Genomic DNA, 25,391 nt, shown 5'->3' with positions numbered 1-25,391 from the left:
GCTTGGCCCCCGCCCAAGAAGAGCCGTTTGTCTTCAAGCAGGTTCAGTTCATAAATAATGAGATAGGAACAGGCATTTATTTGTTCATGATGGCATTTAAATCACCAATTAGAGCTACATGCACTTTTCTTGCCAATTTGCCAAAAACCTGTTAAAAGTTTTATTAATGTGAAAAGAGAGAGGTGTGTTTCCTTCGGGAGGGCAGGAGCCGGGCAGCCAGCCTTCCCCCTGCACGCAGAGACGGCCCAGGGCCGAGCCAGCTCCCGCCGGGGCCAGGGTGCTGTGTGCTGGCTTCCACCTCCACCACCCCGGGACTTCTGGCTGCTCTCGTCCCTCCTCCTGCCCTCACCCTCCACCCCCCACCCTCCTCTCCCGGGCCTGGTCCCTAAGACCACTCGTGCCTTCTGCTTGAGGCTGTTTGAACCCACCTCCTGGCTCCCAGCTCTGGCAGCATCTGTGTTTTTCAGGAGCAGCCAGTCCAGGGACCTGGAACATCCTGGGAAAATAGTTATTTTCCATGTTCCCACCTGGAATCTGCCTGGACGAGGCCCTGGAAAAGCATCGCTGGCCTGTGCCCAGACAATGCCGGGGGCGGACGTGCTCCTGCCCCACTTGGCCGTCTGGGTGGCCACACTTGCTCAAACCAACATTTTTCCTTCTGGAAATAAAAGGTGCGGTTGAGTGCCAGATGGAAAGCACTCCAGTGTCTGCAGGAGGCTCTGGGCACAGGCCACGGGGCTGCCCTGGTCCTTGGGCCACGGCTCCTTGCTCTCCTTTCCCCGCGCTGCCTCCCACGGCGCCCCGCTCAGGCCTCGGGGCTGCCACGTTTCCCCCTGAGCCCCTCCCCTCCTGACCAGAGCAGACTTGCTGGGTGACTCCCGAGCCCAAAGACCAGGATGGGCCATCCCTCACTGACCGTGGACCTGTGTGCCCGGCCATGCAAGGTGTGGACCTGTGCAGACCATGTCGAGCGACATCTGCTCCCTCCGACATCCCTCTCCCTGTGGCTGCTCCTCCCCCTCCAGCCACTCAGCATCTTGAAACCAGCCTGTCCTCCTGATATGGTGACAAAAGGAACAACTCTCTTTTTAAGAAATCTGAATAATTCAGGAAATAGAACAGTGTCCAGAGTAGGAAATCACGTGCCCTGCCCCCAGCAGCGTGGTCAGTGTCTCTCCAGGCCACGCCTCACCGCGCAGTGTGGGCCAGCTCACCGGGACGCTGAAGCAGCCAAGGGGGCCCTGCCATTCGGCCACAGCCTGCGGCTTTGCACTGTGCGGTGTTGGGTGCGCAAGGCGTGGGGATGGAGCAGAGCATCTCTCGCCGCCCTGGGTGAGCCATCCTGGCCCGGTGCTCTGTTGCCGGTGATGAGCCTGTCCCTGAGTTGGTATCACTCACTACAGAGACAGAAGGGCTGCAAGAGCCCTCTCTCCTTTCTCCGCGGTTTTCTTTTTACTTCGGGCTCACACACTGGGTCTTGGTTGTCACTCATCGTCTTTCTTATATTTCTTTTCATTTTGCTAGAGCTCCTCCTCGGGCATCTTGGCTGCTCCAGGGTCCTCTTTCTGGCCACCCTTTATTTCATGACCGTAACACAGTTCATGTCACTTCTGTTCTTTTCTGTCTCCTTCGTGGGCAGTGAGGGCCGATCCACCTGGTGTAGAGCCTGTGTGTCTGCGTGTGTGAGTGTGTGTGCGCTCGCGTGTTCACATCCAGCAGGGGCCCCAGGACTCACCCTTCCTACCAGTGCTGGGGCGAGGACGCTTTGCAGGCTTCCATTGAGAGCCCTGCCCAGAGCACACCCACAGCCCCAGCTTGTGGATGTGCCGCCCAAGCATAGAGGCAGGCGTGGGGCGCATTGCAGGGCCTCGAAGCTGAGAGGACCAGGCCACGACACCCTCGGGCATGGCACCAGCGCACGTGTGGCAGAACTGGAACTCAGACTCGGGACTTAACTCTGGGGCCTGGACCCTTCTCCTGTGCGTGTTAGCGAGAGCTCAGCCATGCTTGCACAACTCGAGTTCACCCTGGTTCTCCCCGCTAGCGGTTCTGTGTTCTGGGCATCAGACAGTAGGCCAGCTGTCCCCTCAGCGTCCTCGACTCCTCTGAACTCACACTCCTGTCTGCAAACCAGAGCATGCCTCTGTGTGGGCGGGGCATGATGTGCGGCTCCACAGTGGCTGCCCATTGTTGCTGTGGTGTTGGTGGAGCTGCTCTCACCAGGGCATGGGGAGCTAAGGGCTGGCTGAACCCCCCAAGCATGGAGCAGTGGCCCTGCAGGAGTGGCACCCTAATCCCTGCTTGGCAGATGAGGAGCCGAGGCATGAGGGGTGCAGATGTCTGGGAGCCCAGTTCCAGTCTATGGGGCTCCAGCTCCTGAGCCTGCTCCTTTGGCTTTGGCTGTCCCCTGCCAACAATGCGGGACAGAGCCTGGCCCAACTCAGTGGACAAGCCCGAGTCTGAGCTGTCTAGGTGACACAAAATACAGCCACGACACCCAGGGTCGAGGCACGGGCACTGAGCCAGGCTCTACACAGAACTTCCCCTGGTGCACGTCGTGGTTATTTCCTAGGCTGGGTGGCGGGTCCCCAAGTGGTCCCTGCGCAAGTCTGTACCATCAGATATGCTGAGAGTGCAGAGTCATTCCCGTAAAACCCACAGCAGGAAAGGGAAGCAGGCAGAGGCCAGGAGAGTGGCCGCCCCAAGCAGTGCTGGGTGAGCCAGGCCTCCTGCTCAGCGAGGAGGTAAAGCTGGGGAGAGGCCGGAGGCTGCCCTGGGTAGAATGCTACTCGAGGGACGTGCCCACGGTCGCTCAGGAATGATGCCACGCACGTTGTTTCACAAGGCTCGTACGTACCACTCAAGCCCATGAGCCTGTGCAGCCTAATTAGGCTGGGCTCCCAGGTTCCTACTGGGAGCAGACAGAAACTCGCAGCAGCCTTAGCTAATCGCCTTAAAAGTCTCTTGTTTGTATAGAACAGACTCGACTTGGCGCCGGCCCAAATCAACTTGTTTTCTTACTGTCAGATTCAGATTCTGGAGATGCCATCCAAGACGTCAGTGTGCACCCTGAAGCCAGAGGCAGATGCCAAGCCAGGCATGCCCATGTGCCTGGAGCTGTGGCAGGTAAGGCCCAGTGCACGCCAGCCACGCCCTGTCAGCCACGCCTGCCGGGCCGTGAATCATGCCCCATTCAGGATTCGGTTTGTCGTCAAACCAACAGGGCAATTAGCCCCTCGGGAGAACCTGTGCACGCCGCTTCCACCACAGCCTCCGTCCCCGACAGCCCCTGCCGCCCTCCTGCTGCTTCGAGGGATGCCCCTGCAAACTGCCACAGGGCTTCTGCTCTCCTCTGCAGGCTGGGCTGCGGGTAGGGGGCACCCCCTGCCAGTGTAGTGAGGGGGGACAGCTGGGTCAGCTGAGCTGGCCCCCTCCCAGGGTGGGTCTCCTTTTCTCTCTCCCCACCCTCCCCTCCCCTCTCCGGGGCCTGCCCACCTTCACCAGAGGCCCTGGCTTTCCTTGAGGCACAGTCCCCCAAAGGTCAGAGGTCAACACTGGCTCCCAGTAGGCATACCCATGCCTTGGGTCACTCGTGTTTGGCCCAGCAAAGCAAATGGTTGGTGTGTTCACTTAGAAGGAATCCCGGGTAGCATCTTGGTCGTTGCAGAGACTGTGGGAAGCAGGTCACTGAGCAGTGTCCATCTCAGGAGTGCTGCTCAGGCCATTTTCTCAGCTGTTTTCAGTTCACCAGCACCTTCTGAGGGCCCCCCGCGTGCCTCAATGCCTGTTTGGACTCTTCCTGAGAGTTAGACCGATGGGCTCAGGCAGCTTGGAGATGATTGCGTGACCAATAGGATTCATGGGATAAGCATCCCCAGAGACCTTGCCCCAAGCCGTTTGCCCCTCTCAGGACCAGAAAGATTCCCTGGCCTTTCTAGCAGTTGGTTTCTTCCAGTAGTTTCTTAACCGATGACTTTCCAGTTGGAATTCCGGATCCTGGGTAAGGAGGTGAGGCTCCAAGGCTCGCTCGTCTGGGTGACAAAGCTCCTGGCGCCAGCAGGTTCGTGGCAGACGCTTGGTGGGAAATACCCCCGAGGCCATGATGCTGCGGGGCGTGGTGTGGCGCTCACAGGCCCCGGGCAGGGCGTCAGGGGCTACATCCGCTCACACTCCACTCCCTGGAAATGCTGTCATTGCGTAATCATGTAAAAATTCCAGCAGAAAAATGTGTAGAAATGGGATGTACAAACTTGTTAAGGTAATTAATATAGTTGACAGAAGGACAAATCACGTTTTTGTTAGTTGATATGGATCCAACACAAAAGAAAACTCTATGTTCATCTTAAACGTCCCTTTTTCTCTCCAAACCTGAAGGCCCAGGCTCCAGTTTATTGTCTGAGTGTGGCAGCATGGCCTGAAGTGGCGTTTTTCTCTGAAGTTTTCAGATGTAGTCTCGATTTGTTCCTCAAGGAGGCTGACCTGCGTTGCTATGGTGATTATCACGTAAAATGTCAGAATCAGAATCAAGCCTCATGCAGAGTTATTCACACCAGCCTTCAGAGCAATGGGCCCCACCCAAGCTGGGGGCTCCCCACAGGACCTCGAGGTGCCATGGACAGGGCCTGCCTGCTGGGGTCCCTCCGGGCCAGGGGTCACGGAGCAAATCCTCACAGTAACTTCAGGTCCTCAGCCCAGGGAGGTCAGCTTGGCACTGTGGGCGTGTCCTCCCGGCAGTCTGTCACTGGGGGGCCCACAGGAGCCCTGCATGCTGGGAAAGAAGCTGGAGAGGCCTGCAGGGCAGGTGGGGAGTAGAGGCTGGAGCTCAGCATTTGGTCCCCTTGGCAACGGCTGGGTGAGCCCCTGCAGGCCAGTCTGCCTGCTCTGGCTGCCCTGTCAGTGGTCTGTAGCCCCTGAACTAGTTGAGGTGCTCAGAACCCAGAGGCACAGGTGACCCTGGAGGCAGCCTCGCTGACCAGCCCCCCTTTCTCACCGTTGACCATCAGGGCTGAAGGCCAGGCCGGGTCAGAGCTGGAGGGGATGTGCTCTGATTTCTCACACTCAAGTGGGGCCAAGCCCAGGCCATTCGGTGGGGGCTGCTGAGACAAGTGAAGAGACAAGGCATCGGCCAGAGTGTCCTCTGTCCCGGAAGCCACCTGGGCACCTGTCCTGGAGGCGTTTCCTGTTGGTAGTGTCTGGGGACTGGGCACCAAGCCTGGTGTGCCACTCGCGGTGCCAGGGTGACTTGGAGTTCTGCAGTGCTCTCTGGAGCTGATGCAGAGGCGAGATAAACGAGGCGTCTGCCCAGGGCGCGGGCCCTCTGACCTGTGCCCTCATTTATCACAATAGCTCAGCGCCGCCGCGGCTCACCCAGCCTCGGGATTGGGGGGGGCTTCCGCAGCGACGTTGACAAAGCACAGAAAGTTCATTTTTCATTGACAAAGAGCTCACAATTTTCTTTGGTTGGTGGTTGTAGACAGGTGACTGGCTCCGCCCAGGGGTTGTTGGGAGTCTCAGGCCTGTGGAAAGGACCCTGTGATCCTGGCAGGACCCGGCTGGCGAACAGCGGCACGGCAGTGTTAGGTGGGGGCGTGCTAAGCTCCGTGCCCTCCTGTCCCAGTCCCTGGGGTGCCTCAACACCAGCCCGCGCAGGTCCTGTACCAGTGGTATCAGCCATCAGGGTGTGTGGAACCTCCACACTGTCACTGCCGTGTGAAGACCACGGGAAACAGCTCCTGGCTGGGCCACCCCCAGGCCAGCAGGAGAGACAGCTCATTTCTAGAGTCCCTTGTCCCCAAAGACGCACCAGGACCCCTCAGGAGCTGACTGCTGTTCTGTTCCCCGCAGACTGACTCCAGCCCCCGCCCGTGCCTCCTGGCTGGCTATGAGGATGGATCGGTGGCCCTGTGGGATGTCTCCGAGCGGAAGGTGTGCAGCCGAATCGCCTGCCACACAGAGCCCGTCATGGGCCTTGACTTTGACTCCCAGAAGGCCAGGGGCGTCTCAGGCTCCGCGGAGAAGGCGCTGGCTGTCTGGAGCCTGGATGAGCAGCAGGCCCTGCAGGTCAGTGCGCCAGACCCGAGGTGTCATTTATCCTGCTCTGCACTAACAGTCTGATAGGCTGAAACAATATTTAGGCATGAAGAGGAGTTGTTGCAGATCGCTGGCTAATTAATCACTCCGAGGCGGGGTGCAGGCGGGCCTGTCTGTGGGGCCCGCGCAGGAAGAAGGGGGCGTGGGCGTTTGTGAACCGTTCACATGGTTTGGGTTTCTCTCAGACCCTGGGTTAATAGCAGTCACGTCTTGTCCATCTAGAGAAAAGGCATGTAGAGTCCAGGAGTAAGTACGCCAGCCCATTTGCAAAAACTCAGAGGAATTTGGTCAGCAAGGAACTGATTAATCAAAAAACAAAAATAGCCCAATGTGGAGAAATCCACGGAGTCACGCCCGGGTGGCGGTCTGCAAGCTGGCCCCAGGGAGGCCGTTCCTCACGGGCAGCGGGGAGGGGATGTGAGGCCTCAGGGTGGAGTGGGGCGTTGCTGAAAGCCTCCCCCTAACGTCCCAGTGACCCTCACAACGTCCAGTGGACTTTGCCATCCAGCCGGCCTCGCGGAGCACCTGGGGGCCCCGTCTGGGCTGTGCCTGGTGCTCCGCACGGGTTGGCCTAGCCTACTTCTCAGCCCTGTTTGGGATGGGAGGGATGGAGTTTGGGGGTGGGAGTCCTCCTACCCAGGCCTCACTCTGGTGCAGGTCCCAGGAGCTGCAGGCCATGGGGGAGGAGATGCTGCTGGGTGTGTCCTATACGTCCTGGCCCCCAGAGGGTCACCTAGGTGCACACTGGCTTCTGGGGGTGGGCGAGGAGCCCCCATTAGCCAGGGAGTCTGAACCCATGTCTGGGGGGAGCAGGACTCCAGGTGGTTCCAGTAGCAGCAGCAGCCCAGCTCCTGACCTCACTGGGTTTCATCACTGGCTGCTGCAGGGCAGGTCCTGGGCTGTCTCGGCAAGGCTGTGGTCCAGCTTCCCGCCAGAGATGGGAGGGCAGAGAAGAGGTGTCTATCAGGGCCCCTCTCCAGGTGGGGAGCCTTGCCCAGCAGCCTACCAAGCCTGCCTTATAGTTGCCCAGACCGGACCCCCACAGCAAGGGGAAGAGGCACCCTTGGGCCCCTCAGACACATGGGTGGGGTGGGGAAGGGATGGGCCCCAGGTGAAAATCAGAACATACTGTGACACCCAGCAGGCGTCACCACGCCCTGGCTGTAACCTGGGGGTGTGACATTGTCACCAGGTCACCCCAAGAGGACAGAGAGAGGACAGCCAGGATAGGAGGGGGTGTCCAAGAGAGCAGTGATGCAAAAGTCTGAGGATAGACACTGAGGTCCGGTAGAGTGAGACTGGGAGGTGCCCTCCCATGCTACAGCTGAAGGGGCCACTGGCATCCCAGAAGGAATAGTCCTGCTGGAGAACCAAGGTTAGAACCAGAGCAGGTGGTGGGTGGCAGCAGGGGTAGGACCATGCCAACTGCCCAGGTGTGAGGCTGCCCCGTGACTCTGCAGGTGGGGTCTGAGGGTCTGTCTCGAGCCCTGTGAGTCATGCGGAGCAGCGGTCGGAGCCCAGCAAGACAGGAGAAGGAGGGGTCACATGTCATGTTTGGGGACAGGTCACATGTTCACACTTCCTTGGCATCACCCTTCCCAATGTCCAACCATCCCTCCATCCTTCTGTCATCCCAGGGAGCCACAAGGCCCTGAAGGAAGGGGGTCAGACAGGCCTCCCAGTGGGGCCAGGCCAGGCAGTGGGGGCTGAGCTTCGAGTGCCTTCATCCTGGAGAAGGGCCCTTGTGGACCTGCCGGGGGTGGGAGTGTCCCAGTGGGGCCAGGCCAGGCAGTGGGGGCTGAGCTTGTGGACCTGCCGGGGGTGGGAGTAAAGGTCATAACAATGGCGGCCGTCTTCAGAAGGAAGCGGAGCCACTCCGGTGCTCCATCTCCACGCGCTGGGTCCTCAGCAGTTGAGTCAGCCTTGCTGAGGACTGAGCCCTCCCCACCTCCATGGGCAGCAGGGTTCTCCCTCACACCCTCCCCTCCGGCTCCTCAAGCCTGTAGAGACCCACTCACTGTGGAGTCCAGTGCTCCACCCCACTGCGCCTTGAACTTCATCAGCCTGACTTCTCCAAGAGCTGACCACTCAGGCAGCTTCCCTGAGGACCCTGCCCAGGCTGCAGCGCTCCCAGGTCCCGGGTCCCGGGAACGGGCCCTCCTGGCTCAGATCTGCCCGGTCTCTCCTGGCTCCCTCGAGAAACAGCTGCTGGAACTTAAGACTTAAATTTATGGGGCATGTTGCAGTCCAGAGATGAACTTTTACTGTACTGATGAATTGAAAAGTTAAAGCAGAGGGCATTATTAATGAATTGGAAAGTTCCAGCAGACGGTGAGCAGGCTCGGCAGGATGGCTGTCGTTGGCGTGATGGCGGTGCCTGGGCCGGGGCCTCGCTCAGCCGGAGAGGGCTCCTCCCGCTGAGCACGCCACAGCACCCAAGGACAGCTGGGCATCACCTTCAAAGTTGGTTCGGCCCAGAGGCCCTGGAGACTTCGGGGCTGGGCAGCGCAGGCCTCTGAGGAGGAAGCATCTGGGGGCCCCAGGCCCTCGTCATCCACAGGCGTCCTTGCCCCAGGGCCCTTGGGGCGCTGTGCCCGGCCCTGCCACGTGGGCACAGATGTGCCTCACCTTTCGGCCTGCTGCTGAAGACTCTAATGAGCCCAAATCAATCTCTCCCAGGCGGGCGCTGGGCGCGGAGACGCAGATGAGGTTTCCCGCAGCAGAGCGTGGGTAATGGGAACCAGATGGCGGCCGCGCCGCGTGCACATTCCTGGCACCTGAGGTCATGCGCTGCGAGAGCCACTGGTGGCCAGGGATCCTCCCCGGAGGGGCCTGGTCCAGGACAGGTTTGGCCAGGGCTGGGGTAGTGGCCAGGAGTCCTCAGTCACCTGCATCAGGATGCTGCAGCCTTGAGGACGCGCTGTGACGCCAGGCTGCTCACCTGCCTTCCCAAGGTGGCTTTCCAGGGCGCCACCAGGAGCTCGGGCCTCTGTCGTCAGACACAGGTGGTGCACAGACCTGCTCCTTCTTCCCACACTTGGGGCAGGGCCCACGGCCTTGAAGCAGGGGCTGATTTACGGCCAGCAATATTTTTAGGCCTTTAAATAATAATGAGGCCCCCCCAACCCCAACCAGCCAGGACTGGGAAGCAGACTAACCGCACTCCCCCCTCACTGTGCCTGAGGCTGGCCAGGTGTCCCTGCTGCGTGGCCACTGCCCTCCCTCTCCTCGGCCCTGCGGGGGCTTCCCTCCGAAGTGTTGGCAGCAGGGCATGTGGGGCAGGTTCGGGGCGCCCACAGGACCCTGACGGAGCATGTTCCTCCTGACTTTATAACTGGAGAAAAGAGCCGTGGCACCCCCCGGCCGGTTGTACGCGTCTCAGGAACACGGTGGGAGGGGGCTCTGGCCATGTTCACCGTGAACACCCGACAGGACTCCTCTTCCTGAGAACACACCCAGCACGGGGACAGCCTCTCCCCGTGTAGGTCCCCATGAAACTTCATTGCCTCTTCTCACGCCACGGGGAGCTGTGAGCCGCCAGCCTTGGCCTCGCTGCTGCTGCTGCTGCTGCTGCTGCTGCTGCACTTCCAGGAGGAGCTGCGAGGGTGGCAGGTGGGGAGTCTCATAGCTGACCCCTGGGCAGCACTGGGTACCTCAGCCCCTGCCAGGTGGCAATGCTGCCGTGGGGGTGTGAGAATACTGGTGGCTTGGGGGCGAAGTTCACAGGAGAGAAGGGTGGGGGACAGTGGCGGTCAGCCTCTCGGGCCTGTTCCAGCTGCCAGCTCTCTGTCCAGGCGACTCAGGAGGGGCTCGGGCAGATACGCCTCCACACGTGGGCGCACGCGTGGAATTGTCTTCTCACCCGCGCAGTGGCACCCACCTCCATGGCCCTGCTCCAGCGCGTGCCCATCTTGGCAGCCTGTGTGTGGAGCCGGGAGTGCAGGACATGCTGAGTGGAAGCAGGAACCACCGAAGGCGTCCTGGCCGAGCCGCTGGTGGGACGGGAGAGCCGCATTGGCTGCGTGGCTTGCAACTTTTCATTATCGGGTTAGGTCCTCTTCCACTCCTGGTGGGGAGGAGATCTGATCATGAGGCCTTGTTGGGCCATCAGACTCATGGCTTTTCTTCTCAAATCTGATGACTTAGTGAATTCTGTTGTTCGGTTTCTGGTAACATTGCAACAATTGCACAGTGCTAAGTAACCCGCTACTTAGCATGTCCTCTGGGGGGCTCGGTTGGAGTTGTTCAGGGCCGTCTGTCAGTAGACTGAGCTGTGCCCCCTCTTCTGTCTCCTCACGCTGCTGATTGTATCCGGGTGTCAGGAGCCCAGAACCGGGAGGCAGGCATCCCCTCCTCTACTGATCTCTGGACACGTCGACACGGGCCTGTTTCTGGAGTGGCTGTGGGTCAGTCCTTGCCTGTTCCGGGGGCAGGCGTGTTCTCTGTAGGGAAGGTCTAATTTTCTTCTTGGACTAACTTAGGTGTTTTGATTTTTGGGGTTAGTTTTATTTTCCTATAGGCATAAAAATCCTCAATTATTTTCGTATTGACTTTTTCTTAGGCGTTGGTAAGGACCGTGTACATTTCTGCTGTATTTGCAGGAATGTCCCTTTATCATTCCTGATCAGCCTTGTCTTTGTTGATCTTTCTTTTTCTGTTCCAGCATTTCTGCTCAGCTCTTCCCCTGCCTCCCTCCCGTGCTCTCTGGGCTCGCGCTGTGGCTGACTTGAGCTGGGTGCATGACGCATTCGTTCCCGGCCTTTTCTCAAAGCAGCTGAAGTCTGCGTCCCACATTGTACGATGTCGCCGTCTTCATCACCACTCACTCTGGGCGGACCTGATTTTTATTTGTTCTCTGACTGCTGAGCTGATTAGAGTGTTTTTATGTTTCCAAATGTTTGATTTTTTTCCCCCACTTATTTTTTATTTTTCATTTTCTAGTTTAATTCCATTGTGGTCGGAGAAGAAGGTCTGAATGATATCAGCTCTTTGAAATGTGGAGGCCAGTCCAGTCTCACGAGTGCTCCACATGTGCTGGGAAGGGAAGTGCTTCTCCCTGCGAGATGCACGGCTGTACCTGTGCGCACTGGATCAGCGCGGCATCCCCTGCGCCTGTGACCCGCGGACCTGGAAGGCTCAGGTGGAGCCTCCAGCTGCTGCACATCTTGCTAACCTTTCCTGTGTCCTCTTTCTGCATTTCAAAGCTGGCTTACGGACATACAAGTTCAGAATGCTAACCTTCATGGGGAATTGAACCTTTTCTTTTTTTTAATGTTTTTATTAATTTCAGAGAGAGGGAGGGGGGAGAGAGGTAGAAACATCAATGATGAGAATCATTGATCAGCTGCCTCCTGCACGCCCCCTACTGGGGATCAAGCCCGCAACCCGTAAATGTGCCCTGACCGGGAATCGAACCGTGACCTCCTGGTTCATAGGTTGACCGTCAATCACTGAGCCACGCCGGCCGAGCTGAACCTTCTCTTTAGTCACCCTATTACAGGGGTGGGCAAACTTTTTGACTCGAGGGCCACAATGGGTTCTTAAACTGGACCGGAGGGCCGGAACAAAAGCATGGATGGAGTGTTTGTGTGAACTAATATAAATTCAAAGTAAACATCATTACATAAAAGGGTACGGTCTTTTTTTTTTTTAGTTTTATTCATTTCAAACGGGCCGGATCCGGCCCGCGGGCCGTAGTTTGCCCACGGCTGCCCTATTATCTCTGGAAAGGATTTTTACCTAAAGGCCAATTTTGCCAACTGTTAACATGGCTCAGGCCAAGTTTCTTCTGATTATACATCCTTTTACAGCTTTTACCTTTTTAATCCTTTCGCCTTCCCCCTTCCTCCAGATGTCCTGTCACACAGATTGCATCTCCTCGTTACCATGCTGAGCCGTGAGTGTTGCCCACACTGTTGCATCTCAAGCCCCCCTTTCTAGAAATGGAGGGGCCTGTCCTCAGGAGTCCTTCAGTGGGGACCGCTGAGTGGAGCCGCACGTTGGCGGTGCCCACGGTTGTAGGTGCTCCTCCGGGTTCGCGTTGCCCCTCCTCCGGGCCGCGGAGGAGTCGGCTTCCAGTCCAGTCACCAGCCTTTGCGGGTCTGTCCCACGCATTTTGATTTATTGTGTCTTCATTTTTATATTCAGTTGAAAATTCTTTCTATTTTCCCTTGTGATTTCTGCTTTGATCCAGTGGTTCCTTAGAAGTATATTATTTAATTTCCAAATATTTGTTGAATTTGTGGCTATCTTTAATCTCGGTTAATTCTGCTGTCAGTGAAGGTGCCCTGTGCAATGTCAGGATGCAGATATTTATTGAGGCTTGTGTTTTGGCCCAGCACATGGTGTATCTTGGTGAAAGCGCATGTGTTCTGCAGTTGTTGGGCGGAGTGTTCTGTCAGCCCGACGTAGGTCGGGGTGCTCGGTAGTGCTGTTCAGGTCTTCAGGGTCCTTACCCATCTTTTTGTCTAGGTTTCTACCAGGTCCCGAGTGAGGGCGCACCGTGTCTGGGTGAGGTTGTGCACGCGCCTGTCTCTCCCTGCAGTTCTGTCAGGTTTGCTTCATGAATTTTAAAGCTCTGTCGTTAGGACTGTAAGCATTTTAGATGGTTACTGCGCTGCTGGATGGTCATTTTATGAAATGTCCTCCGTGTCTCTTGTAACATCTTGTAACAACCTGGGCATGTGCTCTTGACCAGAATTAAACCCGGGACCCCTCAGTCGGCTTTGTTTGATTCTAGAACTGTGGCATGAGCTTTATTCTGTTTCCTCTTTGCACGATATATCTCTTACATTAAAAAAAAAATCTTTATTGCTAAAAGTATTACATATGTTCCCCCTTCTCCTCTTTGCACGATATATCTCTTACATTAAAAAAAAATCTTTATTGCTGAAAGTATTACATAGTTCCCCCTTCCCCCCCATTGACCTCTTCTAGCCCGCCTCCACCCCCAACCCGAGGCCTTCACCAACACCCTCTTACTTTTAACCTGTCTTGATCTCTTTGTATTTAAAAGCGTCTTTTGTAGTCTTGCTTTTGGACCCTTTGTGACAATCTCCGTCTTTTAATTGGAGCATTTAGTCTGTTGGCACTTATTATAATTAGTGATGTGTCTGGCAGTCAGTCTACCATCTTGGTATGTTTTCCACTTGCCACCTCTGTTTTTGACCCGCTTTTACTCCTTTCCCCCTTCTTGTGTATTAATCAAATATTTGTTTTTTAGTATTCCATTTCATTTCCTCTCCTGGCTTCCTCACTGTGCAGCTCTTGTCTGCTTGGTGTTGTCACCCTGCCTGTCATGTGTCATAGCCCTGCACGAGCAGGATTGCAGTGCCCACCCTCCCGTGCTTTCTGCTGTGCTGTTGTATATTTTACTTTCACACTCACTGTAAACCCCACCTTACAATGTTACTGGTTTTGTGTTAAAACATCGGTTGTGCCCTAGCCGGTTTGGCTCAGTGGATAGAACGTCGGCCTGCGGACTGAGGGGTCCAGGGTTCAACTCTAGTCAAGGGCACATGCCCAGGTTGAGGACTCGATCCCCAGCAGGGGGTGTGCAGGAGGCGGCCGATCCATGATTCTCTCTCATCATTTATGTTTCTATCTCTCTCCTCCCCCTTCCTCTCTGAAAGCAATAAAAAAAATTTTTAAAAAATCAGTTGTTATTTCTTAAAAATCACAGGAAATAAAAATATATTATTACAAAAATTTCATTTTTTAACATTGTAGGTTTCAGATGTCATAATCTCTTGAATGCTGGCGCCTCACCCAGCCCTGATGCTAATGAACTGTGCCCGGAAGCCCAGAGAGCCCCTTGGCTCCTGGGTGAACCCCATTTAGGGCCATCCAAATGTGGTTGTCTGCAACTGATTTTAATAGAAAAATAAACAGATCCTTGTCCCCTGGGGACAAATGTGATGGGTGTGTTAATTTCATTAACGAGAATGCAGCCAACCAGAGAAATGAATAAAATCAGCTTTATGCAGCTTAAACACTGACATTTGAAACAAATCATTATTGCATTAGCTGTCACACTGGTAACTCTAGAATCTAAGGAAAAAAATATATTATGGATGTTTTTATAAACCTTTGCAAATGCACTGATAAAATAATTTATGATCATTTGAAAACACGGTTGGGTCCTGGTGAATATTTGCTCTCTAAATAAGCTACCCTATTACCCCGGCATATTTTACACCCCTGTGCCATTCCCAGCCCTAACCCCCATCTTTCACAACGGAGACAGCGGAGGCGCTCTGTATTTATTTATTTATTTATTTTTAATTTCTTAAATACATTAGAGAAGAAAGGAGAGAGAGATAGAAACATCAATGATGAGAAAGGATCATCAATTGGCTGCCTCCTGCACGCCCCGCCCCCTCTTGGGGATCGAGCCCACAACCCAGGCATGTGCCCTTGACCAGAATCGAACCCGGGACCCCTCAGTCAGCAGGCCGACGCTCTGTCCACTGAGCCAAACCAGCTAGGGCTGGAGGCTCTGTTTAAACAAACCTGATGAGCAAGGGGGCACGTCTTCATTCTGGCCTGACCCTGCCCTTGAGGTGGAAGCCTTGGTGCAGTGACAGACTCACCTGAAATGTGCGTCCGGTCAGAGGCTGGTGCTGCCGAGCCCTGAGAGTCAGGTAGCATCAGTCTTCCAACTTTATTTTCTCCTTTAATACTGTGTTGGCTATTCTGGGTTGGGGTGTTTTTGTGTGTGTGTGTGTGTGTGTGTGTGTGTGTGTGTTTTTAACTTTCATTTCTCTGGTAATAGTTCCTATCTGTTCACTCACCAAGGCAGGTTTTGTTTTGTTTTTTTGGTAATTATTTAGTGCATTTCCTTTCATGTTTTCTTTAAAAACATATTTAAATAGTTGCTTTAAAATCTCTGTCTGATATGTTCAACATCTGTGCCATTCTGGGTCAGTTTCTATTAACTGCTTTTTTCCCCCTTGACTATGGCTCATCATATATTTCTGCTTCTTTGAGTGTCTAATAATTTTTTGTTTGTTTGCTGGACATTGTAAATAATATGAGATAGAGACTCTGAATTCTATTCTTTTGCTTTGAAGGGTGTTCACTTTTGTTCTTGCAGGCAGTTCAGTCACTGGCTGTTCACCTTGAACGTGTGTGGGTTTGGTTTTGTGCTCTGTTAGGGCAGGTCTGTGGGAAGCCCAGGGTCATTCCCAGGTTCCTCTAATGTGGTGGGACCAACTTCCCAACTCGTAGGGCCTGGTTTCCCGCTTCGTCACAGTAAGTCTGGAGTGGGCCCTGCCCGAAGGTGTAATCCTCATTCTTGAAGCCAGGCCATGTGGCATCTCAGTGAGTATTAGATTGTCAGGCTGTCTTTGCACTTGGGTCCTCCCAGGTTCCTCTCATGTGGTGGGACCAACTTCCCAACTCGTAGGGCCTGGTTTCCCGCTTCGTCACAGTAAGTCTGGAGTGGGCCCTGCCCGAAGGTGTAATCCTCATTCTTGAAGCCGGGCCATGTGGCATCTCAGTATTAGATTGTCAGGCTGTCTTTGCACTCGGGTCCCGGCTGGGCCTGAGATCGCTGTTGGTCTCTTGTATCTGTAATGTTTAACCCTGTAGCAGCCACTGTCTGGTGAACCTGGTGTGGTGCCCTGAGCATGCAGCCTCCCACAGAAGTCATGGGACCACACACAGCCTTCAGCCCCTCCACCAGCCCCCTCTATGCCGCTGCCATGCCCCAGATTTCAGCTGCTCTCGCTGCCCCACACTCTGACCCCTGCCTTTCCACTTCACATAGCTGCTGAGCTCCACCTGGACCCGTGGCTGGAACATTCCCGGGGCAGAGAGCTGCTGGGGCATTTGGGAGATTTATCTCATCAGCTGCCCTTGCCTCCTGTTGTCCGGTACCTGTTCATAGTTGTGTCGTATATTTTGTCCAGTTTGATGGTTGTTTACAGCAAGAGGACTGGCCTGGTACCAGTTACTCCATCACAGCCACTTTCCGATTATTCTTGCTTCACAAACGATAAGATGTTTATTTGTTGATGGATATTCATAGCTCTTTATTATGACTTGTACCCTTTATCATTGTTAAGTATGGTATATAGTCTGACACAATGCTTTTGGCTCTGAATTCAGCCTTTCTTCATAAGATTGGACCCCTCTTTCTCTTGTCTGCAGTCTCCTAGTATATCTTTGCCAATCATTCTGTTGGCATCTCTCTCATACGTAGCACAGATTTGGATTAACTTTGGATTCCAATCATAAATCTGTTGTTTAATCCTTGGTGGAGAAATACAAGGGAAAATGCTAGGAAACAAAGGTACCTAAAGTCTGGGATGGTGGGGCAGAGGAAATAACGTTTTGTCATTATTGACAGAGTGTCGATAATCTCTCAAATAGGAGGTTTACTGTTGTATCTTTTCCCCAAATGACAAAAGATGGGCAAATCGGTAACTTAGCATCCCATCGCTCTTGCTACCCTCCCATATTTCTGTTAGTTACATAACCGGTTCTATAGCCATAATCCCCATATTGTTTTAGACCTAATCCTGCAGGCATTCCCGCCTTCACTGTCTTGTTACAAGTCTCCGTCTGCTGTTTCGATTACCCCTCGTGTCTCTGCGTTTTCCTTCCCCATCGTCCTGTGCTCTGCCTGTGCGTTCCTCCTCTCTTGTGCTGCTTCGGGTTTTTGTTTTATAGAGGTAACTGCTTCATGAAGTTTTGTTTGTGAATTTAAGGCTGAAATGCTTGCTGACATTTGCCATTGGCTTCCAAGGAATGTGGCCATTTCTTTCCTTCATTTCCCTTGTGTTATCTTTGTAGAAATGAGTGATTCTCATCTAGGGCACTGTGGCCCCATTGGGAGGTGAATCAGGAGAACAGGGGGTGCTGGTGAGGGGTGGCCAGGTGAGTTCTGGGCAGCGTGATCTCGTGATACACAGAGCTAGGCCAAACACAGGAGCGGTGGAAGGAGGTGGCCAGTTGGGGTTGTCACAATGACGGCCAAGTGCCTCTGTCATTTAGTGTTGGGGGGACAGAGGTGCCAGGTGCCCTGCGGAGCAAGGCACAGTCCTGTGTAACTGAGAGCCGCGTGACCACAGGCAGCTCTGGTTGCAGGAGGCACCTGTTGGGGAGGGGTCATCGCCTGGCACTGAGGAGTATGGGGGTGTCAGCGCCAGAGATGCCAGCCCTGATGGTTGCTCCACACCAATCATGTGCCTGTGCAACTTGTTTTGTGCCAGCATCGCTTTCTTCTGGGACCCAGGCTGGGGACAAAGGCTTTCCCGCGGCCTTAGCCCTGCCCTGCAGCCTGTGGTCAGTGTTGTCCTCCGCTCGTCTCACCCACATGCTGCTTGTTCCCACTCTTGGCGGCCTTCAACCCCTCTCGCCTTTTGAGGTTTCACTTAATCTCAGTTTTGCTGAAGATGGGCTTTGCGTTGGCTGTACTCCGGGTGCTTTGGGCGGGTGTGAGGTTTCTCCGGAGGGAGGCATGCCGGCTTCGTGTTGCTGTCGAGCTGGAAATGTTGCCGCTCACCTGGACGGTGGGTGCAGTGTGAGGGGCCCCACGATCCCGCCCACTGAGCTTTTTCCTGAGGGCCTGATGGGGGGGCCCCATCAGAGCCCCCAATTCCCAGCAGACCTCGTGCAGGGGCTTGTGCAGGGGGCAGCTCTGTGGGGCCTCAGGACTCTCTGAGGGAAGGTCCCAAAGTCCTCCATCATAACCCCAGGGTTTGGCTAAGGGCAGGAGTTGGGCCGCTTCCCTCAGCCGGCCTGCTCCCAGGAGGAAGGGGTGAGTTTGTGTAGCAGCCCACATTTCCGTCCTGTTCCAGCTGCTGGACGGGGTGGGCAGGATGTTGGAGATGGGAGCCTCTGTGACAGGTCCCAGAAGCCCCCTGATGACTCTCTGTGTCCTCCATCATAACCCCAGGGTTTGGCTAAGGGCAGGGGTCGGGCCGCTTCCGGCCTGCTCCCAGGAGGAAGGGGTGAGTTTGCGTAGCAGCCCACATTTCCGTCCTGTTCCGGCTGCTGGACGGGGTGGGCGGGATGTTGGAGATGGGAGCCTCTGTGACGGATCCCAGAAGCCCCCTAATGATTCTCTGCGTCTCTCGATCCTGTAGGTGCGCGGGAAGCATGAACTCACCAATCCTGGGATCTCTGACGTCAAGATCCGGCCTGACCGAAAGATCCTGGCCACTGCGGGCTGGGACCATCGGGTTCGCGTGTTTCACTGGCGGACGATGAAGCCACTGGCCGTGCTGGCCTTCCACAGCGCTGTGGTCCACTGCGTGGCCTTCGCCGCAGATGGCCTGCTGGCCGCGGGGTCCAGGGATCATCGCATCAGCATCTGGTCGCTCTACCCACGCTCGTGACTTGCCCGCTCCCTGTTCTGGACACACGGAGGACAAAGAGGTGGCACCCACACTTAGGCCTGACCCAGGCACGTGGAAGCCATGCTCAGGGCCCTGTGGACAGCAGGTCACCGCTTCGCCTCCTCCAGTCTCGAGAAGAGCTTGGTCCGTGGAGTCCTCGCTTTTTGCACGTGGCTTGTTTCCTCCTGTGAAATAGGGCATCTGTGCAGCCGTGACGCTGCAGTTTACAGGGTAACTGGGCAGACACCTGGGCACGCGTCACCTGGGTAAGAGGCCATGGGGGTGCTTTACAGTAAACCTAAAGTTGCAAACCTGCAGGCTCGAGGTACGAATTCTCCAAGGCAACCCCCCTCCCCCCCTCAGGGTCATAGCGAAGACCCTCCACCTGGCTGGCTGGTCAGCCTGTATCCAGCAGGGGACACTGAGTGTGGTCCCCAGGACCTGCCGACTCCACGGGGCGCCTCACCTCAAGGACAGCCGGGAGCTCTGACGCACAGTCCCAGGCCCGGGCAGTAGAAGGAAGTGACTGACTAAGGAGGCCAGGCAGAAAGAGGGCGCTGAGGGGGCGGTGAAGGCAACTGGGCAGAGAGACCCCAGCTAGGGCAGGCCAACGCAGGATTAGTGGGAGGAAGCGCCGCCCAAAGAGAGTGAGACCAAGGGTGGCTCAGGCCATGTCCGGGGCGGTTTTGGGGCGGGAAGCACAGGATCATATGTGACAGGCCAGGCCCCCGGCAGCCCAGGCACAGTCACAGCCTGCACCACACACCCAGGGCAGCTGGGAGTTAGCAGCCCAATCAGGCATTGCACCCAGAGCCTCCTCACATATGTGGCCGGGCCCCACGTCAGGGCGTCTTCTCTTAAAGCTGAATCAATGATAGGGAAGAAGTAGGATCCTTCAAAGGGGGTAGGAGCTACGGCAGATCCCGGGGAAGCCGGCGGTCTCAGACCCCTTTGTTCTGCCGGCTTCTTTGCCAGAAGAGCCCCCTCTGGGCCCTCCCTGAGGAGGTCAGCCCTCCTTTACCTGCAGCGCCTAGACTGGCCTCCCATAGGCAGGGGCCTCGTGGGCCACTCAGCATCCTCAGCCCCGCCCCACTTTGCTTATAACCAGACGCAGGCCCCAAGGTGAGGAGCAAAGTGTGACCCGTGAGGAGGTGGCTCTGCTCCAGAAGAGCTGCGTGGTCCTCCCAGCTCTGCAGGCGGAGATCTGGAGCACACGTGTGGGGCCCAGGTGGCAGGAATATGAGATGCATCAGGCGAGTCCACTGAACAGGTCCACTGACAGGATCTGCGCTCGATGCCGCAGCGCCGGGAATCAGAAAGGCCTGAGGTCTCGTGGGTCATTTGAAACATGGACCACAGGCAGGCACATAAGTAGGACTGAAAGGCCAGACTGCCCTGGGGTACGCAGAGGGGGGGATCTGAGGGCTTAGGGAGATGAGGGTGTTTAGGCGACTTGCCAACTCACCCACTGCTGGAGGGTCCAGAGGGCGCGCCTGCCCCACGACCGTGGGGACCACATCAGTGAGGGCCTGGCCCCCTTGAAGAACTGCATGCCCTTCTCCGCGGGTCAGAAACTACAGTGGGAGCTGCTGCCACAGAGCAGGGATCTCTAAATGCAGGGGGTTCCCGGGGTGGCAGGGCTATTGGTGGCGCTCAGGTGCTAAAAGCAGGGTGGGCATGGCTGTCATGGTGCCTGGTGGGGGCGCAGCCCCAGTCAGCAATCTGACGCACAGAGGCACAGGCACGGGCTGGTGATCGTGGTCCCTGGAAGTGAATGGAGGGTCAGCCTGCTAAAGTCCGACTTGGTCCATGTGAGCAGAAGGGTTGTTTCTAGGAAACGACATCGGACCTGGGCTACCAAAACAGAGGCCCGGCCCCTCGATCACAGACCCAGGCCCCTTGAGGAAAGACCCCCCTGCACTGCCGACAGTAGGTACTGCCATCTCCGCCCAGCCTCCCCCAGGGCCTCTGGCCACCGCCCAGGAGCTGAGCACCGTCCCGGGGAGGCAGCTCTGGTCCTGAGCTATGGATCACCCAGTGCAGGGACTGGCCTCCCACACTGGCCCTGTTGGACAGAGTCGCTGCGGGAGACCTCTGGCACCTTAGGGAGGGAACACACAGACCCCGAGTGTCCTGTAGCCAGGCCACTGGGATGTTGGGGACACTTCCAGAGGGATTTCCACAGCAGGAATGTCAGTGAGGAGTAGCCGTTTGGGCTGCAACGTGAGCCTCATGAGACGTGAGGGAAGCTGCTGGGTGAGCTGTGCTCTCGGGGATCCTCCAGGGAGCTGCCAGGTCAGAGATGATGGAGGGTGACCTCACCAAGCCGCAGCCTGGCCACGGCTCCCGCAGGAGGCCACGCGCTGGGGCAGCAGCCGGAGTCTGAGAGCCACCTCAGAACTTCTGTCATTTGTCTCATCTCTGGAGGCACCGCCAGCCACACGGCCGAAGGCAGCAGGGAGCCAGGTTATGGGTTCATTTCAGCATGAACCTCTGCTGGTCCTGGCCGGGCTCGCGAGTCTCGTACACCTCCCTGACCTCCAGCAAAGCTTCCACGCCATTTCCAGAGGCGCTGGCCGCCATGGGCTACTGCCAAATAGCACAGAACTGTCAGACGGGGCTCCAAACCCACCTGGCCCCGCGGAAGCAAAGCCGTGAACACAGGCAAAGGGCAAGCGGCAACGTCCCTCCTAGGGTGCTGGGGAGATACCGCCACAAGGGAGGGGCACCTCGTCAGTATCCTGCGCCCCTCCACAGCCCTGCTCGAACCCACTGCTGTGCTGGGCACCCCTGTGGCCGTCCCGCCTCAGCTTGGACTCCGAGGCGCCGGGCACTGGGCTGGGCTCTCAGGAGGCTGTGAAACTGGTCCCGGCGGAGGGACTGTGCCCCGGCCCTGGTTGAAGTCCATGTCACCAGCTCCTCAAGAATCTCGATGACGCTGTCCTTTGTCAGGATCACAGAAGTACCATGGGGGTGTGTCACAGACAAGGGACGGACTGCAGGTCCGCGTGCGGTGCTTCCACAGACAGTGCTGGGGGAGCTGTGCGTGTCGACTGCCAGCACCCCACGCCCAGAGGTGGTGAAGGGTGGGTGTTGGTGACGCAGACCCCATGTCCGTACCTGGCCCTTGCCTTCGTGCTGAAGACATAAGCAGAGGCACAGAGCATCCCAGGCAGCTGGTGAGCAGCGTCCCGGGGACATCTTGTGGCCAAGCTCAGGGTATGGGGACCAAGCCAGGCTGTGACGGCCCCCGCGAGCTCCCTGCCTGATGTGGCCTCCGCCGTGCAGAGCGGGGCCTGTGCCGGGCCTGGGTGGATAAGGGAGCAGGTTCCTCAGCCTCTGAGGCTTAATGGATGGCTGAGAAGTTTGTTTACTCAGCTGAGCTGCCTAGAACAGCAGTGACACCTACTTACTAGAAACATTGGTGTCCGCAGCAGCGGGACCCTCCGGGGGGTCCTCGGGGTTCCTCCTCTGCACCCCCGATGGGACCCCCGGCTTTGCGCAGCACGGCCTCTGCATCAACAGGACCTGGGGCATCAGCAAGTCGCCACGAAGCTCCCACGCCGTGAGGCACGGGCCCTGTTCCAGACACCCAGCCGCGGGAGGATGCTTCACGTTTGCAAAGCTTCAGATTATCCTGGTCGAGTCCCCAGGCCTGAGGCTTTCCTCAAACCTGACCTGGTGCCGGGAACCAGCTGAGCTCCGGGGCCAGGGGTGCAGGGGCCCTACCATCTGCCCGCAGCTGTGTGGCCCCAGTGGAAGGGCTTTGGCCAGTTTCCCTGACCGTCCAGGGTGCGCTGCAGAGTGGGCACAGGCTGTCCCTGCGTCTCCCGTGGGACAGGCAGGTGCTCTGCAGGAGGAGCCTGCGCAGCGCCAGGTGGCTCCTTGCGGGAGGCCCAGGGCTCTCAGTCCCTTCAGTGTTGACTTTGGGCCTCTACGTCTGAGATGGGCTTCTTTTTTTCCTTTATATGAATGTTCATAGCAGCTTTCAAAACTAGAAACTGCGCACATGAATGGAGATGCAGACTGAGGCCTGTCCATACCATGGAGTCCCACCAGCCATAGAGAGGCACCGGCTGGGCCCCGTGGATCAGGGTGGAAGGTGCAGCAGTGGGCAGTCCGAGGAGGCCATCGAGGGCAAGAAAGCTACCAGCCCAATCTCCCCCGGCTCTTCAGGGTGTCTGCCCAGGAGGGGTTACCAGAGGCGCCTCTGGGCACGCCCTCGCAGAGGCTGTTCTGGGCCCTCCGGCCTCCACCCCAGGCCGTGTGGGAAGCCCACTCCTGGTCACACGCCTGGAGGCTGGCAGCGCCGGTGCATTTGCTCACAGGAGGTGTCTGCCTGACCCCAGGGGTAGCTGGGGCTGGGCGGAGGGCCGGCGGGCAGTGGCATCCAGCCCCCTCTGGCCCCGCAGCGCCCACATGCCTTTGTGTCAGGCGTTTCCAGCAGGACCCTCCCTGGGCCCAGCACACCCAGCCACGTCTGCCTGCGGCATCTCGGGGGCTTTGCAAAACCAGCCCCATGATTTTCTCCCTGGTTCCCAAGTGCTTTTTCTGGCTACTTTAGCTGTTAACTGAGCAACCTTCTTTGAGACTTAAATTTAAGCCCTGTTTCATTCAGGGGTCATTTTAATTTTACACCGTCCGCAGCGGCTAACCGTGACGATTCTGTGCCACAGACATCGACGCTATTTTCCCCGAGGTCAGCCACTTCCTGTGAGCTGGCGGGACCTGGAAGAAGGCTGCCCAAAGGTACCAAGTGAAGAAAACAGCTGCGCAGAGGCCCAAGTTTCCCAGGGCAAGCACGAGGGGACACGTTGGACAGGCATCGCTCATCACATGTCCTTGGGTGCCCTTGCACCCTCAGCAAGACGTTTTCCAGTCCAACCAACCCATCAGCTGAGAGATGCAGTTTGTTCACCTGCCTCCCAGTATTCTTCATTAACATCCTTTTAGGTGTGTGAGGCTGCTCATAACCAGAGAAAACTTGCATTTGGAGATAGCGATAGATGCCTCTCCTGTGCAGTTCCAGCTCTGGTCAGCGTGTCCTGCTGTCCTGTTCTGTCCCTACTGCAGTGTGGGCACAGTGTGGCCGGGTCTCTGCTCAGGGCCTTACAGGCTGCAGTCAGGCGTCAGCGGGGTAGGCACCTCTTTAGCCCTCATGGTCATCGGCAGAATCCAGAGCCCTGTGTTGTAGGACTGAGGCCTTGGCTCCTGGAGGCTGCCCAGCCTCTTCATGGCCATAGGAGTGACCTTTCATGGCCCAGTATGGGATCCAGTGTCCTACCACGAAGTCAGGGCAAGGGGCCCTTCTGGTCACAGGACTGCCAGGGCTGCAGCGGGTACCTGTCCAGCCCACCTCCTCTGGAAGGCAGGCAGCTGTGGAGGGAGATGAGAAGGCCCGGAGGTCCTGGCCAGCACAGGCAGGTGAGTGGCCAGCCTGGTGAGAGAGTGCATCAGAGGAACCTGCTGCCCACCCTCTTCCGCCTCGTGGCCGCCCTGCGAGGGGGTCCCACAGCCATCCTCCCCAGCAGGTGCACAGCACTCACCAGCATCCCACAGCCGGTTGGGTTCTTCTCAGACAAGCAGGAGGCTGACGGCGGAGCAGGCAGTGACCAGGGACACAGCCCGAGGCCTTCAGCATTCACCACCTTTTCCTGCGCTTCCCGAGTTTCACAGATGGGATCATGTCAGGAAGCCGTGTGCTCTGGAGACATGCAGACCAGCCTGTGTGTGGTGGTGGGTGACCCGGGGAGCTGGGTGCTGAGGATGACCCCGGGACGGGCCTGCGGGGTGCAGCAGCCCGGGATCCCTCGCTGCGCTGGCTCGGCAGCCTGGCTTTGTGCTGACGTGCGGTGCGTGTCTTTACACTCCTGAGTGAGTGATGTTCAATCAGGTGTTTCCCACCGGTGTCTCTGCCAAGAAGCCACAGAACACCCTCCGCACAAAAGGACTGTTTGCACAAAGAAAAAACATTCCTTCAGGGGGTTCTTTAGAAACGCTTGATACTCAACTAGCTATAACTTCATGGGAAAGCCTGGTGTTAAAGACAAGCTGGCACGGAAGAGACCTTGACTCTGAGCTTGCCGTGCACCTGTGCGCCGGTGCAGACAGGCCGCCTCCCCTCCTGCAGCCCCACATGCAGCCTGCACCCCCTCTCCTGCTCAGCTCCGCCTGTGCTCTGGTTTTCATATGTGTCGGGGCCAGCTCAGCCCTGCCTAGACTCTGCCTCCCCAGCCCAGAGAGCAGCCGCACAGCCCTCACACCAGCGTGTCCAGGAGGCCCATTAGGAGCCCGGGAGGAAGGAAGCACCTGGCCGGATGGAGCTGAGCAAATGCAGAGGGCGAGGCAACTGCAGCTGAACGGGGCAGACACACACCTGACCCACCCAGACAGACGCCCGCCAAAGGGAGTTCCAAAACCTGCTTGGGAGTCCACGCGGAGAAGCATCTGCGTGGGAGATGCCACCACATGCCATAGGCGGCAGGGCATGCCCACACCGTGTGCTCAACTGAAGAAATGTCGTAAGCGCTCACGGCTTGCACCCAGCTGGGGCTCTGAGACCCTCGGGGCAGGTCAGGGAAGTACGCCCTGCATGTCGTCAGCCGTCATACTTGCTCCATGGCGTGTGGGACCTCGGACCCGCAAAGCCAGAAGTACTCACTGCCTGGCCCTTCGCAGGAAAGCGGGTTGGCCCCTGCCTTAAAGGGCAGCTGCTTCCGGGGCACGGGCAGAGGTGGGGAATCGCTGCTGCCACAAAGCCAGGATGTGTTCAGAGGTGCCAGAAGCAGCACTGAGGGTCAAGGGGCCTCCTGCACAGGCCTGGGACGCATGAGGCATCAAGATGACAGTCACCGTCATCAGTTCCAACAGGCGAGACTCTCAGAATCCAAGAATTCTCATTGATGCTCAAAGAAGAAGTTACCAAAAAGCATACCAGGAAGGAAGGTATTGTGATAA

General features: G+C 56.9%; 1 protein-coding gene across 3 annotated transcripts in view; it reads left to right on the top strand.

The window, feature by feature from the left end:
* Positions 1-18,749, top strand: part of GNB1L (guanine nucleotide binding protein (G protein), beta polypeptide 1-like) — a 51,890-nt gene extending 33,141 nt beyond the window's left edge. For all 3 annotated transcript variants that reach the window (XM_005875533.2, XM_014547131.1, XM_014547132.1), the window contains 3 exons: positions 3,028-3,126; positions 5,845-6,060; positions 18,183-18,749. In XM_005875533.2, coding sequence (XP_005875595.1) covers positions 3,028-3,126; positions 5,845-6,060; positions 18,183-18,434 — 567 coding nt within the window. In that variant the 3' untranslated portion in view covers positions 18,435-18,749. The remainder of the gene's footprint in view (positions 1-3,027; positions 3,127-5,844; positions 6,061-18,182) is intronic.
* The last annotated feature ends 6,642 nt before the right edge of the window (positions 18,750-25,391 follow it).

The sequence above is a fragment of the Myotis brandtii genome, unplaced genomic scaffold, assembly GCF_000412655.1.
Source record: "Myotis brandtii unplaced genomic scaffold, ASM41265v1 scaffold463, whole genome shotgun sequence".
Classification (NCBI taxonomy): domain Eukaryota; kingdom Metazoa; phylum Chordata; class Mammalia; order Chiroptera; family Vespertilionidae; genus Myotis; species Myotis brandtii.
Note: the sequence above shows the minus strand (reverse complement) of the source record. Positions and strands in the feature narration are given on the sequence as shown.